Below are 19719 nucleotides of genomic sequence, written 5' to 3'. Positions count from 1 at the left end.
TAGCCCACCAGTGGGCTAGAAAGCATGCCCGGTAGCCCACAGGAAAGCTGAAGGGAAGCATGTAGTGGGGCGAACGAAAGAGTCACTAAGCTAAAATCACCTTTTCAGTTCAGACAATCTTTTCCAATCTTGGCATCTCACATCAGACCAGGAAGAGTACCGGTTACCTCTTCAAACTATTGGGCGTGCTCACGCCCAGCTCAATGGGAACTGAGGACCCTTCGTGACTTCAGAGACTCAGCCTCCGAACAGCATTAAGCCTTATCTTCTCTGCTAAATGAGGTGTGCTGGGAATAACTAACGTGCCTTGTCTATCCTTGGGGAAAAAAAGACTGGGATGAAAAGGCAAATTGGTTTTACTGGGAGGTAAAAGTGGCGAGGTCAGCTCCAGGCAGGGCTACAGTGCTGATCTTGCTGAAGTTACTTTGCAGTAAAACTTAAGTGCCTTTTTTTGACTGTGTTTTTACCTCTGGAGGGGTCAGGCAAGGTCCAAAACCATGCCCCCCATCAGCCATGAAGACAAAGCCTTTCTCCTAATCTCTGCAGACCCACAAGCTCTCCCGGGACTGGGAGAGGTGGGATCCATACCTGCAGTGTGCAGAGGCGTCCTTTTTATTTTGCTCTCCGTGTCCCAGCTGCTCGGTGCCACAGCGAGCAAGTACCGGATGACCTGGGGATGGCCCTCTCGACTGGCGATGTGGAAGCAATTCCAGCCGTCTTTGTTCTTCAGCAGCGGGTTAGCCCCGTGCTCAATGAGATCTTTGATGACATCCAGGTTGCTCCTGGTGCAGGCCATCATCAGAGGTGTCCTGGAAAAGGGAAGGGAGGATAAACACAATGCAACCTTGCTGTAACACCAGCTGCTCCTTTAAGCTGCAATAAATGAATTTGAAGCATGATATAAGGTTCAGTGTGGCCAAGCAGGGGTCTAGTCGGTCAGCCTGGGTGTAATGTGAATGCAATCCCGTTTGCCCTCTTGTGGCAGGCCAGACAGGATAGGTGACCTCCCCAAGCTCAGGGAAAACTTGATTAGGTCAGCTCGCAGAGGCTCCTTTTAGGAGCAAAAGCCCTAGCCTTTACCCCAGCGCTGCACCTGGATGCTTCAGCTGATGTCCAGCCTCTTTGTCCCCCTGCCACAAACCCGTTCACGGCAAGTCCTAGAGCATCATTTTATCCACGGCAAGCCTGGAGACTGAACTAGCTGAGCCTAACAAGGCTGAAACTCGCTGTTACAACAGAGCACTTGGGGCGCTTGTACACGGTGCGCTGGCGTCAACGCCAAAGTGCTGACGCTGGAAATTGGTCTCGCCACATCCAAGCAGCCCGACAGGCCATCACAAAGCATGCTTGCTTTCCACTCCAGGAGAGGGAGCATGCATTCAAGGCCCCGTTGTCTTTGACATGCCGGGGTCACATCAGCGCTTGCCTTCCCCGCAGTCTCACTCCCGTCCTCAGAGGTGACAACTGGAACTGCAGATAACGAAATGCGAGGCAGACAATCCCATTTTCCCAAGCCACGTGAGCCAGCGTAGCCGGCTCTTAAACGCCACCTTCATTTCCTAGGCAACACATTGGCACGATGCTCCCTGCATTTATTCAATCGCTGCCATTCCCCGTGCACGAGCGAGGTGCCAATGTGACAGGACTCTCGCACGCCCTGGGACCCCATCCTCCCATTTTCAGCCTCACAATGCATTTCTTAAAGCATTTCGAGTGTCCTCCAAGCAGAGCAGAAGACACTATCTGTATTATTTACAGCCTCTGCTGCAGAAAGGTGTCCCTAGCCGGACTGCAACACCAGCAGAGAAGCCAACCCAATCCTCCCGTCAGCATATTTAGCTCAGTGATGGGCTAATTTCATGGTGGCGGGGACCTCATATGAGCAGGACAAAGACTTAATAAGCCTCAGGAAACCTCCAGAAAGCCCCAAGCCCTACCCACAAGCATGCAATTCTCTCTGCTCTTGGGACAGCTCCTGAAATAAATCTGTAATAGATACCCCCAAGGCTGCGTCCCTCCCGCTGGGAAGACCAGAGGGTGTCCTGGAAAGACTATTTCCATAACCAGCCCCTTACTTGGGAAACGGGAGTGGAAGACTACAATTGCTGCCATACACACATCCTTCATCCCACCCGTCTGCCGGTTTAAATGGACCACACCATGACCTCGACTTGATGGACAGCGGTCATTTTAGAGGCAATACAGGCCGGATGGATATCGTTTTTTAAACGATGAACTCATCCAAAAATATCATGAGGGAGCAAACCCTTAAAGTAGTATCTGGAGAGGTCTCTGGCTGCTCCATGTGACAAGCATAAAGCTAGTGTTTATTAAAAAAAAATAAAATTGAGTTAGGGCTAGGGGAAAAAAAAAATAACCCCTCATCTCTCCCGTCTCCCCAGCAATAATGGATTATCCCCAGTTAGGCATATTTCAGAGGTTTGGCATTTTAAGCATCCTGAGCAAGAAGGCCTCTCCTATTCTCACACGCTGACACATTCATCTCTCCTCTCAGGCTTTTAAATGAGGCAAGGGGGATGTGCGGTGGGAAGCAGACATGAAGTATCATGTGAAAGCAGGGCTCGAAGGACCTCCAGGGAGCATCACGTCCAGCGGTTCTCACCCTTTTTAGACTCAAGGCACCCCTCATTAGCCGCAAGGGCCCCCTTGGAAAATGCCAGCTATGGTTTTCACTCATTTTTGACTCCAGAAAAAAATAACATAGCAATTCTTCTGGGACAGAGAGCTCGGAAAAATTGCACAATAAGTAAGAAAGCTTTTAACACTAAGAATCCCTATTTGAAATCTCAGTTCACGTTTGCACGCCTAGCAAAGCTGACACTGCACGATACCCTTGAAAGGGGTGAGAACTTAAGTGCTGATCTAACCCAACCTCCTGCTCCAGGGAGGATTGCCCCAGACTAAAATCGTATTTCCACAACTTGATTTCTTCCTATTTAGTACCCCCGGCCTCTGCGAGCCGATTCGTAGCATCTGCCGGAGTAGACTAACCTGCAAAAGCTCAGGCCTCTCTGAATACGTTGGCTTATAAAGGTACCACCTTGCCCTGCCTTAAACAATCCTAGTCGTATATTTGTCTTAATTCTTAAATACTTCAGGAGCAACTCCCATGGACATCTACCAGGCATCATGCCCTAAACATCAAAAAAAGCCCCTATAGCATGCCAAGGGATGAAGGCCGTGCCAATGTCCTACTGCTGCAGGGGCAAAAAGTCATTTGTTAAAATATACTCAAGAGATCCAGTTGGGAAGGGCGATTCTTGTGTTTCCCCCCTGGCCGGTGTCACCAATGGCACGTGGACAGCACGCACCCCCCAGTCTGGGAATCAAGCGAACTCCACGAACAAAGTGAAATGAATAATCAGTCTTGCTCTGACTTTGGGTGCCACCTGCTAAACCCAACCTGAAATCACGTATGTGCACACTTGACTTCATGCCTGTACAGAATGTCATTGAACTCGACAACGCCAGGCCCCTCCGTTTCTCCGTCTCAGTGGAGGCCAGGCTTTTTGGTGGGAGCGCCACAGATTAAGCCCCCTGACCTCCCCGAATACTGTACCTCTCCCATCCTCTTCCCCTCTTCAATCAGCTGCTCCGATTTCTGCTCCCAGCCCTGTGTTTCCATGCTTGATCTGCTGCTCTGCTTTCTCCTCCATGCCCTGTGCTCTACCTGCTCTGCCTTCTGCTCCTTGCCTGGTGCTCTCGTGTCTGATCTGCTGCTCTGCTTTCTCCTCCATGCACTGTGCTTTACCTGCTCTGCCTTCTGCTCCTTACCCGGTGCTCTCATGTCTGATCTGCTGCTCTGCTTTCTGCTCCTGGCCATGTGCTCCACCACTCCCTGATCTGTGCTCCTATGCCTGATCTGCTTTCTCCTCCATGCCCAGTACTCCAACACCTGGTTTGCTGGTCTGCCTTCTGCTCCTTGCCCAGTGTTCTCATAGCTGATCTGCTGGTCGGCTTTCTGCTCCTGGCCCTGTGCTCCGCCACTCCCTGATCTGTGCTCCTATGCCTGATCTGCTTTCTCCTCCATGCCTGGTACTCCAACACCTGCTCTGCTGGTTTGCCTTCTGCTCCTTGCCCAGTGTTCTTGTAGGTGATCTGCTGGTAGGCTTTCTGCTCCTGGCCGTGTGCTCCCATGCCCGGTCCCCCATTCTGCTTTCTGCTCCCTACCCAGCCTGCTGCTCGGCTTTCTGCTCCATCCACCACTGTTCTGCCTACCCCTTCCCTGATCTGCCACGTATCACACACGTATCGCACACATTTGTGGCACACGTACTGCAGGTTGGCTACCTCTGCTGTCTCTCATCCTGCATTGGGCAACTCATCTGTTATTGCCAACAATTCAAGAGTCTCACGGCTATCAAAGACCAGGCCGGGCTTTTTGATATTCACATGAATAATTCTATGGCAAAGCATTAGTATAAAAATCCACAGATGTATTCAGGTACCCACGTCCTGTTGATGCCAATACCTTTGTCGTCCCAGCTGTTCTCTGCTCTAACCCATGTGTGTTATATATAAAAACTGAAACCGGTGCATTGACTCTTCCTTTGGACAAGCAAGTAAAGACCATTGGTCTTGGAGACTTTGTGGACAAAAGGTGATATGGGAATACAAAGCAGACAGCAACCTATTCGCATCCAGCAATGCCACATGCTGTGCCTCTGTCTCCCCTGCTTCCCTTTATGTCGGTGTCAAGCATCACTAAACCGCCTTCTGATTTGTAATGGTAAGGATTTGGCCAATCATTCCTATTCATGGTTTTATTTCAGCATTAACTCTCCAGCAATAATTTTTGGCTGCTTCCTGGGATGCAAATCCATTCCCTGTGCCACATCGGTGAATAATGCTTAGTCCCCTTCCAACAGATCAGTCCAATGCTTAGTCCCCCTTCACATGGGAATTTGCACCAGAAGAGAGAATGCATTTTCTAGCTATTGCTAATGAAGGCCCATTTTAGGTCTATGACAGAGGCATTTCTGTCTAATTTACTCATCGGTATCTGCACGCCTGGGGAAAACCAAGGTGTGAAGAGTTGAGAGACTGGAGCCTTTCTGCATGTGAGAGGGAGATCTGGGATAAGACCAGGACTAGCTTAGGATGCCTGTGGTTGCACGCCAGCCACTCCGCATCAGTCCCTGTCAACCAGTACAACCAAATGAGCCCGTGACCTACCAGTCTGCCTTTTTCAAGCAGTCTACCTTGGCCCCTTTAGCCAGCAGGTACAGCACACAGTCCCTGTGGCCCATAGAAGCGGCTTCGTGCAGGGGCCGCTTGTAGTCATTATTGCACATCTCAATGTCCATCTCCAAGGTGTCCACTAAGTGGGTCAGCGTGTCCAGGTGACCGTGCCTAGCTGCGTAATGCAGCAGCGTGTCCCCGGATTTCCCAAAGTGTTTCCGCCTCACTGCCTGGACCAGATCCTCATCCCTCTGCAGCTCTCCTTTGAAAAGGTCGAACCGTCCTTCTTGGATCAACCTGAGCAGCTGTCTCTGGGTTTCCCCCTCTGCCATAGTGCAGGGGGCGGCTTCTAGGAAAACAGAAAGGAAAAGAGGTCAAATTAAATTTTAAAAAAAGATTGCAATATGCAGTATTCCTAAGCTGTTCAAATGCGACTTGGAAAGTAATGCAACACAACGAGGGGGTCTCTTCAAATGAGTCAGGCATCCGCCAGCCGACTTCATGGGGCTAAAACATCCACGGGAAAACAGCAAGGGAGGGGAGGGGAGGCTCCAAAATAGGCACGGGACCTGAAATGGATGACAGCAACTAGATGTTAGCTAGAAAAGCAACTTTAAAATACCCACCGCCCCCTGTACCAGCGCTTGGCATGCACGGACTTAAGTCAGCAGGACTTGCAGCTCATGCAGAGCCAGCCAGTGGTTCCTAGACACCAGGCATGGATAAAACACCCCCAAACGAAAAAGCAGATTGCGAGATTCGCTCCAGGAGCGGGAAATCCCCGAGCTCCTTGCATTCCTCACATTGCGAGGATTAGAGACCCATGCAAACACCCCCCTGCGGCGGCTGCAGGGCTGTGCTGTGCCAAACTGCCTTCCCCCAGGCTGCAGCTGGGGTTTTCTGGACGAATAGCACTTGCCCTGCTCCCTGGCAGCGCGAGCAGCCTCCGTCTGCGTCCTGCAGAGAGAAGAGCGCGCAGGGCGAGCTGTGCGTCCAGGTGGAGCGTTGCAGGAGGGGACCCGCTGCCTCCAAAAGCAGCACTCCCCCATTGCAGGTAGGATCCCTGCTTTGATTGGCTTGGGATTCAGGACGCCTGGGTCCTATTCTGCGCTCGGCTTCTGAGAGGATGGTGGGCAAGCAGCTTCCCTGCCCCGTGCCTCAGTTTTCCCATCTGCAAAATGGGGACAATGCCATTGCTTTGTGTTTATGTTTTTTTGGTAAAGCGTTCTCAGATCTGCTGAAGAAACACAATATAAAGCTGCTGCTGTTTGCACCCGTTGAACTGAGCAGCATAGGAGTGGGAAGGGACCACCTTGGTCAACAGAATCCAGTTTCTTTCCATCGTATTATACACACACGGATACACATTCAAATTAAAGTCCGATAGGAACCAGCGATGGAGCAGTTACACATTTTCAAGCACTAACTTTGTAGCTGGTTGGCTCTTTTTATAGCTTGAGAGGCATTTTGATGGTGTGATAAGCACTCTGGTTGAAATTTATTGCACGATTAACCAGTTAATTGTGTGTAATGTGTAGCAGGGGCTTCCCGTTAGGAAACTGCCACGCCGCAGTTTAACGCCTGGTGAGGTTGTGCCCTCAGGACTGAGGTCACTGCTGTGATGTCACCATGCAGCGATGTGACATCATGCTTCCGCGTGACACCATCGCACCTCCCCGTGATGTCACATCTTTAGCTTGGGTTGCCGTTACATCACTGCATGGCTGAATTAGGTCACCTGCACGATGTCACCATGCAGCGATGTGACATCACTCTTCCGCGTGACACCATCGCACTTTCCCATGATGTCACATTTGACCATTACATCACTGCATGGCCGAATTAGGTCACCGCCCCCATGTCACCATGCAGCGATGCGACATCACGCTTCCGCATGACACCATCGCACCTCCCCATGACGTCACCTCTTTATCTTTGGGTTGCCATGAGGTCACCGCCGCAACGTCACCATGCACCAATGCGGTATCACGCTTCTGCGTGACATCATCACACCTCCCCATGATGTCACCCCCCCAACCCAACCCAGTGGCATTTTACAGGCCAGGGCCCAGCAGTGCCAGGCTTTGCACAACACAGGTCTCCATGGGCCTGTGAAGGGTTAACAGGGAAAGGGCATGGAGGGGGCGTAAGCAAACTCCGGGCAAGTTTTCACTCGGCCCCTCTCCTAAGCCGAACCAGGAAGCGACAGTGTCACCAACGATTGGCTGCCGGAGGGGTCACTCAGGGGCGGGACTCCGAGGGCACCCGCGGGGTAGGTTGTGACGAGGAAGCAGCAGCAGCAGGAGGAGGGGGAGGCGTTTGGTTGCGCGCGCAAGGGAAGGAGCCTGCAGAGCTGCAGCAGGAGTGAGCCTGGGGGCAGGGTAGGGCAGGGCCTGGGGGCAGGGGCATTGCACCCCCTGGCAGCTCAAGGGGTGCCCTGGGCTGTGCATGCCCTGGGGGGGGTTGTGCATGAAGCATGGGAGCATTGCCTCCTCTTTCAGCTGCTCCTTCCCCTGCTGGGACCCCCCCCAGGGTGGGGTGCCTGCAGCCCAGGGGCTGGGGGTGCAGAGGTGCCCTGCTCCGCAAGCCATGGCGGAGGTGCGCGTGTGCACAGGGGGGTTATCAGGGAGCTGTGCATCCGGGTGACTTGTCTGTGTTCCTGCAGGGTCCCCAAGCATCCGCCTGGCTTCCCGGGGTCGCTCCCCCCTCGCTCCAGCTGCAGCACCCTGCAGGCACTCCCGGCTCCCCGCTCTGCCAGCTCCCGGCGGTGGCAGACGCCGTCCCCCGCTGCTGTTGCACGCTGCCCGGAAGGAGACCTCTGCCACCGGCGTGGGTTTTGGGTGCGGATGCACGCGGGGGGGTTGCCGGGAGACCTGGGGGTGTTGCACGGTGGTGTACATAGGGCCTAAGAGCACGGAGCTGCACGTGCAAGCGTGTGCCCCCCGCCGTTGCTTCCAAGTACGGGGGTGTGTGCTCGCCCGGAAATGCTGCGCACCCTTGGGCACCCCAAAGAGACTGGGGTGGCTGGTGCTTGTCTGGAAATGCACACCCTTGGGGACCCCAAAAAGATTGGGGCAGCTGGTGTTCACATGGAAATGCTGCACACCCTTGGGCACCCCAAAGAGGTTGGGGTGGCTGGTGCTCACCCGGAAATGCTGCGCACCCTTGGGCACCCCAAAGAGACTGGGGTGGCTGGTGCTTGCCTGGAAATGCTACACACCCTTGGGTACCCCAAAGAGGTTGGGGTGGCTAGTGCTTGCCTGGAAATGCTACACACCCTTGGGTACCCCAAAGAGGTTGGGGTGGCTGGTGCTTGCCTGGAAATGCTACACACCCTTGGGGACCCCAAAGAGGTTGGGGTGGCTAGTGCTTGCCTGGAAATGCTACACACCCTTGGGTACCCCAAAGAGGTTGGGGTGGCTGGTGCTTGCCTGGAAATGCTACACACCCTTGGGTACCCCAAAGAGGTTGGGGTGGCTAGTGCTTGCCTGGAAATGCTGCACACCCTTGGGTACCCCAAAGAGGTTGAGGTATCTGGTGCTTGCACAGAAATGCTACACACCCTTGGGGACCCCAAAGAGGTTGGGGTGACTGGTGCTCACATAGAAATGCTGTGCACCCTTGGGGACCCCAAAGAGGTTGGGGTGACTGGTGCTCACATAGAAATGCTGTGCACCCTTGGGGACCCCAAAGAGGTTGGGGTGACTGGTGCTCACATAGAAATGCTGTGCACCCTTGGGGACCCCAAAGAGGTTGGGGTGGCTGGTGCTTGCCTGGAAATGCTGCACACCCTTGGGTACCCCAAAAAGGTTGGGGCAGCTGGTTTTCACATAGAAATGCTGCACACCCTTGGGGACCCCAAAGAGGTTGGGGTGACTGGTGCTCACGGAAATGCTGTGCACCCTTGGGGACCCCAAAGATGTTGGGGTGGCTGGTGCTTGCCTGGAAATGCACACCCTTGGGGACCCCCAAGAGGTTGAGGTATCTGGTGCTCGCCCGGAAATGCTGCACCCTTGGGGACCCCAAAGAGGTTGGGGTCACTGGTGCTCACCCAGAAATGCTGCACCCTTGGGTACTGTGCTCTCCAGTCTCGGGGCTTAGAAACAGCAACTAAACTTTGGCCTCCGCTCCTTCAAGCTGTGCCGTTGCTTTTGTCGTTGCTCCCACTAACGGGCAATTAGAGAGGGAGAAGGTTAGCGTAGCAAGATGCTGTTTTCTACCCATTGGGAAGACTCCAGATTTTTTGCATCTTCTTTGATCCTGTAGCGGGACGACAGCATCTGGTCTGCAAGGGGAGGTGACCCCGAACGCTTGGGCTCTGCCCCTAGCACTTGGGCTGCTCAATCCTGCAATGGGCAACCTGGGTTAGACTGGAGCTGGGCCATGGAGGCCGGTGTCCCGGCAATGGAAATTGAGTTTGGAGGCTAGCAGGAGCTTACCGGTGATGAGCGTGGTCACCAGCATGGACCGGGAGAAGCAGTGGGATCTCCGTCCCTGGAAATCTTCAAGAGCAGGGTGCCCAGACACGTGGCTCTCCTCCGTAAGCTGGACTAGACAGCCTCATGCGGTCCCTTCCCTTCGAGCCTTGCTTTCCTATGATGTCTAACCATGATCAGCGCCAGCTGCTTTAGGGAGCAATTTTTGTAGGGGACAGCTGGGAACTGGATTAAGATTTTGAACCATTCATTAAAAAAAAAATGCAGTGACTTGATTTAAAAAGAAAAAAAAGAGTATTTCTATTAACAAAGCATTGGTTTTCTTCCATTTGAATTCTTTATAGCCTCTCTCTTTAAGGGAAAAATGCAATTTTTAATGGGGGATAAGAATTAAAAAGCTTCAGGTTTTTCAGACGAAGTCATTTCTTCCCACCCTTTTTAGACATGGGGTGTTTTTGAATCTCTTCTAAGGCAGGGAAGGGATGCCGTGCAAGACGTCAGAAATCCCAGGGGCTTTGCTGCAGGATTTAATGGCATGCAATGGGATCGGGACGGGAGGAAGAAATGTCAGGAAATGCCTGACCTTTTGATCCTGCTGTAAAGCAGCAGGAAGGTACTGGGATGGTGGATACCGTGGGGCTGGTCATGGCGTATGGGGTCTCGTTCCCTGCAGAAGAACAAGCTGCAGCCAGTCGGACAATGTCTTCGATGCTTATCTTGCAAAAGGAACCAGGAATCGGCATGTGCGCACCCTTGTCCTTAAATCAGACTTTTCTGGGAGGAAGTTAGACCATCTATTTCCTTCATAGCCCTCGTTAGCAAACAGGTGGGGTTTGGGGGGGGGGTTCATTGCGACTTTCCCCATTGAAGTGTAGCCTCCGCATACCCCATGCGGATACTCACGGCAAGGTCTTCATTGCAGATAAATCTGAGAAATGGGCTCAGTTGCAACAAATTTGCCAGGTGTAGTGTTGGCAGGACTTAGACGGCGGATGGTAATCGCCTTCGTGTCTTGGACCCCTCCAAAATTGTAGCCTATTTGTGGAACAGGCTTCAGCTCCGCCTGCTTTACAACACGAGTATTTATTGTCACGCGATCTCCTGACGTAGTTGCAGGGGGTTGGACTAGATGTCTCAAAGTCCCCGTAGGCTGTGGGGTCCTGAGGTCCCTCCCCACCCTCCTGTTTTTTAATGATTCTATAATTGTCTGATTTGAAATGTTAAATTCCCACGCTCCTAAGTTTCGCAACTCGCCTTCCTTTTCTGAGCCTCTGTTTTTCCACCTACAAAATGGGTCTAATGCTGTTTATCTCCTGGGAAGGCTGGCGTGTTTGTGTCATCTTTGCAAAGTGCTTTGAGATCCCAAGGAGAAGATATCTATTCCACATAGTGACGCTTCTGGAAAGCAGCACGTAGAATGAAAACCGGCCACTTCGGGAATCGGACAGACACGTGTCTTTTTTTAAATATCAGACACCCATTATTTTTAACTGGATACTCTCCAACTTCTTTTAAAGCAATCTTTCTTACAGAGTCTGTGGGAATGCAAAGTATCGTGGCTATTCATTTCTTGTTAGCAAAATGGGCAAGACGATAGCACGGGATACGGGGCTTAGCCTGATATCCTGCCTGGTGATGGATGAGCTAGAAATCAAGTGTGAAGTTAGTGAACAACCATGCCAGGCGCTGCCACTGTGATGCGGCGCTCTGAAATACGCCTTCCAAAGCTTTGAATCGACTTCTCCCGAGGCCAGCAATGCTTTCAAACTTGGCAATACCTCTTAGGGCAGGGGAAAAGGTATACATGACCTGGGTCTCTTCCAGCCCTGATTTTCTTAAGGGGAGGGAATGGGCTAAAGTGTCGTGAGGGTCTGGAAATAAACTTCAGCTTGTGCCCCGGAGGTTGTCATTTAAAACTGAACGTTAATGAACTAAGCAAGCAGGTAATTAATTAAGGGTTGAAATGAAACCTCGATGAAATTTAACAGGCGTTCTGTTTTCTTTTCATGTTGGCGGCAGTGAGACGGTTTAAGAAAGTGCATCTCACGGCCAGCGACTGCGAAGCCTTCAGCCACAGCAGAGAGGGCTCGTCCCCCCTGACGCAGCCTGTCGGGCAAGCTCAGACCGGCAGAGACTTCAACAGGGGTCTCTACCCGACATACTGGACCAGGAGACAGCAAGAAGGTACGGTGTTGCCAAGAAGAGAGAGACGGGAAGGGTTTGAGAGCTCATATTAGCGCTGCCAGCTAGAAGCAGATAGCAGTTGTCTGATGCCTGCTGCCGTGAGTAGCTCCTAAGGGAACAGGGATGCAGGCGCTCATCTGCATCGTGATCACCCCGGGCTTGAACCACAGCCAGGGGAGGTTTGAGCACCCGTACTCAAGGCCAGATCAAACTCCTTCCAAAGTTGGGTGCAGTCCTTGTCTCGACCAGCTTCCACGTCCCCTGGCTTTTCTCTCGCTTTCAGAAGCGGAGCTGCACTTTCCAACAGCGTTAGGCGAAACCTGCCTCTCGGTGCGGGATGCTGCTGCGTTGGGCTGTACCGAAAGCACGGCAGATGACCGTTCTAGAGACCCTCGGGGATGGTCATCATTTAATACGCTCATCTGTTCAGCAAGGAAGTTGTTACTTGCATAAAAGGCTGACAGGGAAGGGATCTCCTGTACCCATTTTACAGATTGGGGGAGACCATTTTCAGAAGTAGCTTTGAGTCCTGGGCTTCTAAGTGCCTTCAGAAGTCAGTTTAACTTAAGGTTGGAAAGCTAACGCGCCTGCTTTGCCCGAGGCCGCTGGGCTTGACTGCTGCCACTGCCACCGCTGGTCGTGCAGATCTGGCCTGCGATGAGCCGTGCAGTCCGGATCCAACCCAGGGCGAGTTTCACACCCCTGATTTAAATGTTTTTGAAAAGCTCATCTACGGAAACTGCAGTGAATCAATTTGTTCAGGTTCACGGGAGGGAGGGGAAATCTGTTTCGGTGATGGGGCTAGAAGCCAAAGATCGTGATTCTGTTCTGAGCCCTGGACCTTGCCTCGGGTCCATCACCTAAAACGTCTGTACTCGGTCTAAGCAGACAAGGTTCCTTGGGTGAATTTGATATCTTTTATTAGACCAAGATATCAAATTCACCCAAGGAACCTTGTCTGCCTATGTCCTTAGACCAACACGGCTACAACCTAAGAGACATTAGGAAGAACTTCTTCACAGTTCGAGTGGCCAAGGTCTGGAACGGGCTCCCAAGGGAGGTGGTGCTCTCCCCTACCCTGGGGGTCTTCAAGAGGAGGTTAGACGAGCATCTAGCTGGGGTCATCTAGACCCAGCACTCTTTCCTGCCTATGCAGGGGGTCGGACTCGATGATCTATTGAGGTCCCTTCCGACCCTAACATCTGTGAATCTAAACCCCTGGACTCGGTCTAGGTATCTTTGGCTAGGTTGCTTTTTAACACCTAGTGATCGCCTACACAACACAGCTCTTGGAGGCACCTTGTTTTTCAGATGGTAGGTATTCAGCGTGGTCTGAAAATCAGGCCTCTGTAATCTGCTCGGCCAAAAGCTGCTGCCAATTCGGCAGTGGCTGAGATATGGTTAAAGCTTGAACTTTGGCACAGTGAGCAGGCGGATGACACATGCATTCAGCTGCGGTGAGCCCGTGTTTCTAGTTTTATAGATGTTAGGGGCTGGAAGGGACCCTACAGATCATCGGGTCCAGCCTCCCTGCACGAGGGCAGGAAAGACCGCTGGGATCAGACGACCCAGCAAGATGGGCATCTAGATGCTTTTTGAAGATTGCCAGGGTGGACGTGTTGTAGCAGTGAAGGCTGTGTAAAAAAATTTTTTTTTTTCATTTGCTTTTTCTTTGCAGTGCGAGGTGCATGTTTTATTTGGGGGCATTTGTCTTAAGTACTTGAGGCCTCTTTAGGGCTTGGGATTGTGATTTTCATACAGTATGGGAGAAGCCAGTTGCAATGAGCACAGCGCCGCTCTGGCCTCGAAGGCTGACCACGGGGATTTTAGTCACCTTCACATCTTTTGCTTTCCTCCTCCTATTGCTGCGTTGATCCAGTCGCTGGAAATAATTCACGGGAAGTAGAATTGGCCGCCTGGTTTCCACGTCGGTGCTGTGTTATGTTATTTAAGCACCCTTTCTATGCACCCGGTTGTAATGCGGAGCGTGCTTTTCTCCATCTCGCTCATTTAGCGGCTCTCGGGGGTGTTCAGGCATCGGGCAGCCTTGTGCTAACCTGTGATATCTATGTCTTTTCCTTTGTTCTGCCTTGTAGGGAAGGGTCATCAGAAGAGCATCACTTCTCATTTCAAAACCCAGCAGCACGCGGGTGATAGAGAGGCAGAAAGCTGTGAAAACCAAGAGCCAGAGGCAAAAAGCCACAAGGTCAAAGAAGAGCTGGAAGACCCCTTCTTCAGCGATGAGGAGTTGTTGTCCAGCCTGGAGGAACCTTCTTTTCTGGCTGGAGAGGCTGAAAGTGCCGAAGCAGCTGTCTCCAGGAAGCGGCCTCTCCTTCCCGATGCATCTGGCAGCTGCGATGCAGGCTACGACAAGTGGGGTAAACCTGGCGAAGCCCTCAGGACTGACATTTTCCTTCCAGAGCCTCCCGGACAGAATGAAAGCCGACGGGCGATCAAACAGGAGCTCGATATCGACCCACTTCCTGATCCCTGCTTCGGGCTCTTGGGGACGTCAAGCGGGACGGAGCCCCAGGGACACATTGACCAGCTGCCGGATGAGGTCCTGAGCCATATCTTTGCTTGCCTCCCTGTGAGTGATCTCTACCAGAGCCTGAGCCTCGTGTGTCACCGCTGGAAACGCATCATCAGGGATCCCCTGGTGAGAGGCATCCTTCTGTTGATGGGGTTTCCTTGGGTTAACGGTGGCTCAGGAAGCCCCTTGCAGTCGTGCATTCAGGGGTCAGTCCTGTTTCACTGTTCCAGGTGCCACCCCTCATCCTAGCTGCTGTGCCTCTCTTGGGGTACGTCTCTTGGGGTACGTTCTCCCAGTTCGTGCTAGCCAAGCTCTGTTTAAATCCACCTGTCTCCTCTGCTATCCCCGCAGCCTCCCTTGCTTCAGTTCTTGTCCAAAGCCACGTCTGTAGACCGCTGAGGGTTTGCTGGGTGGCTTGGAATATCCTCAGTCCCCACTTCCCTGCCTCTTCTCAGCAAGTCACATCAGCCTTTATCGCGCACGGGTTCAACAGCTCTGCACCCTTTGTGCACAGGAAGCTCCCTGCCAATGTTGCCAAGCCGCCGTACTGCCTTCCTTTAAACTGTCCCCTGCCAGGCTGGAAAATTCAACCTTTGCAAAACGCTGAGGGGTCAGGTCCTGCTCCATCTGTTTGAGCCCCAGAAAAATGGGTGGTTTCTTCTCCCTGCTGCTTACAGCTGAGATGAAGGCGTGTTACACAAGCAGACGTGTTCCCGGTTCACGGGGACAGGAGTAGGCTGGAATAGGATCTCACTGAAAGACTTGGATGTCTGCTAGGTGGAACGAACACTGGCCTGTGGTGTCCTGCGACCATCACCGGTCGCATTGTGCACTGCTGCCTCACTGTCACGGTGTCTCCTTCCCCTCCTGTTGCCTCTTGTTAAGCTGTTGGCTTTTGTGGGATGGGGCAGTTTTTCATTCTCTGTTTGCACAGCACCTGGCACAATAGTTCCCAGGTCTATAGCTAGGACTGCAACGACTGCCAGGCAAAATAACCCCGTACGCACTGGCTGGTGAGTCTGAAGACGATCGGAGAGGAGTCCTTTTCACTTACTGCCAAAAACAGTCCCCAAGCGGTAGCCCTGGTGAAGGTGCTAGCATGGACAGGTCCCAGTCTTCAGTCCTGTATTGTCTAAGCCTGCTCCACGCAGGTATGTGCAAAAAGACATTTGAAATGCCAGGAGCTGTGGGTAGCAGACACTAGTGCTTTTCCCCTCCGGATCCAAGCCAGTGGTCATAAGAGCAAGAAGCTCTAGAGAAAGAAGCCTGTCATGCACTTTTAGGTGGCGTGAATCTCCACCTTCCCCTCTCTTTCAGGGCTCATCTTGATGCGGCCGTTTCCGTCCATCGAGCTGATGGGCTTTGCCAAACTGGAATCAAATGCCGCCTCCGGGAGAGAGGCTGCCACATAGCGACGGTCAGGAGAAGCCTGTGCGTGAAGCATGTCGTGGTGACGGTGTATTGCTTCTCGTTGCAGTTCATCCCATGGAAGAAGCTGTACTACCAGTACCTGCTGAAGGAGAACCCCACTCTGATCACCGTGGGAGTGATTTTGGACCGTTACGGTATAACAAAAGAGCAGGATCAGTGTATGCTGGGGCTTATAAGGTGAGTTGGTTTTACCAGGGGGGTCATAGCTGTTTGTCCACAAGCATGGGGCAAGCAGTCCAGCAGCTTGCTTGGCTCTGTTTTCAGTCCACGGCTCTAAGGCGGCATTTCTCAAACGGGAGGGAAGACAAGTTGCCTTTGTGTGATGTGAAAGGGGCAGGTGGCAGAGAGATGCAGAGAAAGGGATGACGCAGCCAGAGCAACAGGGCAGGAGAACGATCTGGATGGATGCTAGCAGGACAGGGCTGCCTGCTAAAGCTTGACGGGAGGATATTGCACTACAACTTCCATTAGCTTTAAACCATGAAACACCACCTAAAATGTGAGGATTTTGCTATGCTGCTGTGAGCCAGTGACCAGCGAGGTAGCCGAAAGAGACCCCCAAGCAGCTCAGTACTGACACTGTCTTCGAGGACCTGCTAAGGCCCCGTGCTCCAGTCAGGTTTCTCTAGCAATCACACCAGACACAGAAGCTGCTTTGTCTGGTTGGGTTTTTTTCTCTTCTTTTTTGTCCCTTTTCCCTTATGCGTCTTATTTAATCTTAAAGGAAGCAAGACCAGAGTTGCACAACCAGAGTGGTAACCACATCTCCATTTAATCTCCTGTCACTTTTCCCCAACAAGGAAAGTTGTTATACCATCAGCCTTACTAACCAGGGCTTTTCCCTGCTGTAAAACCTCTCTACAGCAGCAGCTCTTAACCTTTGCAGGCACAAGTCAGACCTGTACAAGTCAGACCTGTACAATGGGAAAGTGAATAAGGGACATTGCTATGATGAATGTCATGCTTAATGCTTCCTGTTTCAAACATTAACTGCTTGGTATTTTTCTGAGTCTTTAACACAAGGCTTATAATGGTTTTTTTCTGGGCATTGCTGCCCTCAGGCTCAGCAGGGCGAGATCTCGTTGCTACAAGAAACCCTGCGTCACATCTAATTATTTTGTGTTGTGCAGCAACCCAGTCTGCGTAGCACCTCGGGCACCTCAGTTAGCGCAGCAGAGGTCTGGCAAGAGCAGTGTGGTGGGTCTGAGAGTCTTTGGTGCAGAGATAGATAGCAGCTGAGTCTGTGGAGGAGGTTCCCAGGAGATAAGATGCCGTGTGAGTTGAGATGTAGATGAGCGGCTCTCACAGAAAGCGGGTAGGGGAGATCACCAGGAGTGCTTTGAGAGGTAGGAGGAGCACTAAGTCACAAAATGGGGACGAGATGTCCAGAAGCTGTCGTAGATGGTTGGAAGGCTGAGCTGAAGGGGAGGATGAAGTGCTGGCCAAGGGAAGGCCGCTAGCGATTGTAGTGAGCGGGATCTCACAAGAGCACACAAGGTGGAAGCCGGGTTGGAGAGGCTCTAGAGTGATGAAAAATGGTGCGTCCCGTGATCTTCAGGCTCTGCAGGAGGAAAGAGGAGGTCCTGGGAGCGGAGAGGCTGGAGGCAAGGGTGGGCAGTTGAAGCTATGTACAATTTACTTTTTTTTACACTATACAGATGCAAAGTCCTCCTCTCTGATCAGCCCGTGCAGGGTTTCCCACGGGTTGTCCTCGCTAGCAGCGCTGATGGCTGTGGGGTTCTTAGCTCCCTGCCGCCACGTCCATAATCTATGCATTAATCATAATTTGCAATCCCGTGATGCGCACAGGGTGCTGCACCCTGTTCACATGCAAGACGTGGCCCCTGCCACGAAGAGTTCACCATCCAAGGGTCTGGTCCAGCAGAAGCCCATGACTAGCTTGGCTTCCCGGGATCAAACCCACTCTGCATCCTCCGCATCCAGTGCAGCAAGACGGCGGAGTTAGCGTCACTGAAAACGGTGGAAATTATTGTCTGGGCACCTTAAGCACTACTGTCAGAGGGGCACTTTGCTGTGCAATATCATCCGACTTTAATTAGGAGTTAGATCCCTACCCAGCATTGACAAAGGACAGATCTGTTTGCTTTCTGCGCAGGTACGTGTCTACCTTAAGCAGCGACCGAAGAGTAGACTCCGATAAGGTTCTCCAGTGTTTGAAGAGCCACCGTCTCTTTACCAAGGCAGAAATCTGCATCACCAACAAGCTGCCTGATTTAAAGAGCACAGCGGGGGTAGGTGGAGCACTCCTTGACTTTTGTCTTGTTCTGGTTCACGGGTCATGTTGGGGGAGCAGCAGGCAGTGCAGATATTCCCAAAGGAAAAGCATTTAGCAGAGGTAGGTTGTTAGCAGGGCGAGGAACAAGGAAGTATTAAATACGCAGAGGACTGAATGTAAATCAGGGTAAAATGGGGCTGGAAAGGACCTCAGTAAGTCACCTCTCTTGCTCGAGGCAGGATCATCCCTGCCTAAACCAGCCCAGTCCACTTTTGGTCTAACATACCCGAGGAAATCTGCCCACAGGTCTATTAATAATTACAAAGATCTTTTCAAAAGGCTTCATTTTGCTTTTTCTGTCCTGAGGGCTCAAACCGTGATGCCCTTTCAGTCTTTTCTCTTCCTTCTTCCTTTGGCTGTTGCCATCTCCAGGCAGCGATGGCGTGGGCGGTGATAGCAACCATTGTGCTGTTCTCGGATGCGGTGCGTGACATCCAGAAGCTGATGGCCTGCCTGAGGAGACCCTGCTCTACCGTTTCGGTCGTGGAGGTTGTTGAGACCTTGTACTGTCTGGCCACCCTGCTGTACGCAATGAGGGAGAAGGACATTGATATCAGCAACAGGTGAGGAGAAAGAAGCTGTCACCATGAAAACAAATGTCCTGGTCCTGGGTTATGTATCAGGAGCCGTGGGTTTGCTCAGCTTTCCGTGGAGCTGGAAGGGACCTCCATAAATCATAGTCTAACCTTTGCCTGAGGCAGGATCATCCCTATCCAAATCATCCTATACAAATCCACAATCTAACCTCTTCCTCTGGGTTTCTCTTCTAGCAAAGAAAAATCAAGCTTCTCCACTTAGGACATGCCCCATAAATTGGAGGTTGATTTTTTTGGGGGGTGGCAAGGGAAGGTGCATGTGGCACGTGAGTATATACGGTAGCTCACAGCAGCTGAGTGCCGTCTGTCAGCAGTTCAGCATTTTTATTCCCAAGTGCCATTGTATTCCAAAAAGTAGCCATGGAAAACCAACGTTTCCAGACCCGGCAGCTGTCTCCAACATGTATCGGGCATCTTATCTGCTTATCCCAGGTACGGTAGCAAACCGTTGTTTCCACTCCTTTTTGCAGAGGAGAATTTGCCCGGTGCTAAGGGGTAGGCAGCTCTGAGGGTAGTGCTGAGTTTAAATTGGCCATCCCCAGCTCACTCCGCAGCTTTGGCCGCATCACTTTCCCTCTCGTCTACATGCTCTAATTCGGTCTGTAGCAGAGTTGTAAGGATTATTTAATGACTCAAGCAACTATACGCAGATCATTCAAGATACTGCATCTTATTTATTCTAAGCGGGCTGAGCTCCCTCTCGGCTCGCACATCAGCAATAAGGTTGCTAACTAAGCTCCCACAGCCGAGCTGTCGGTGGTGGCAATGGAGAAAGAGAGAGAGCTTGACGCCGTTGTTGAATATGTGGTTATAACAAGAGATTTTATTTGCAAATGCAGCTCCAATGAGAAGCAGGAAACAAGGAGCCTCCCCAATTTGCATTTACAGTTGCTTTGTAAAAATATAATCGTGCTTTAAATACTGAAGTTCTGCTCATTGAGCAATCGCTGCCTGTAACCAGCTGCGTTTGTCTTCATGTCCGATGAAAACTTTGAGCTCGGTCATATCCAGAGGGCTACCATCTGGGTATATTAGCAACAA

General features: G+C 51.8%; 2 protein-coding genes across 5 annotated transcripts in view; one reads left to right on the top strand and one right to left on the bottom strand.

Moving 5' to 3' along the window:
• Positions 1-6754, bottom strand: part of ANKRD16 (ankyrin repeat domain 16) — a 29641-nt gene extending 22887 nt beyond the window's left edge. Inside the window, exons 1-3 of one of the 2 annotated variants that reach the window (XM_019487624.2) lie at positions 6006-6754; positions 5197-5551; positions 589-809 (exon numbers count right to left, since the gene is read on the bottom strand). In XM_019487624.2, coding sequence (XP_019343169.1) covers positions 589-809; positions 5197-5534 — 559 coding nt within the window. In that variant the 5' untranslated portion in view covers positions 5535-5551; positions 6006-6754. Of the gene's footprint in view, positions 1-588; positions 810-5196; positions 5552-5828 lie in introns of both variants that reach the window. The other variant, XM_019487623.2, reaches the window with a different exon arrangement.
• A 733-nt stretch (positions 6755-7487) lies between these two features.
• FBH1 (F-box DNA helicase 1) overlaps positions 7488-19719 on the top strand; it is a 62915-nt gene continuing 50683 nt past the window's right edge. For all 3 annotated transcript variants that reach the window (XR_009461479.1, XM_059725722.1, XM_059725721.1), the window contains exons 1-6: positions 7488-7566; positions 11658-11822; positions 13919-14481; positions 15833-15963; positions 17903-18038; positions 18455-18645. Coding sequence is in view for 2 of the 3 variants with exons in the window: in XM_059725722.1 (XP_059581705.1) it covers position 7566; positions 11658-11822; positions 13919-14481; positions 15833-15963; positions 17903-18038; positions 18455-18645 (1187 nt within the window). In the remaining variant the exon portion in view is untranslated. The remainder of the gene's footprint in view (positions 7567-11657; positions 11823-13918; positions 14482-15832; positions 15964-17902; positions 18039-18454; positions 18646-19719) is intronic.

Source organism: Alligator mississippiensis, chromosome 4 (assembly GCF_030867095.1).
Source record: "Alligator mississippiensis isolate rAllMis1 chromosome 4, rAllMis1, whole genome shotgun sequence".
NCBI classification, from domain to species: Eukaryota; Metazoa; Chordata; order Crocodylia; family Alligatoridae; genus Alligator; species Alligator mississippiensis.
This window is presented reverse-complemented; position numbering and strand designations above follow the sequence as displayed.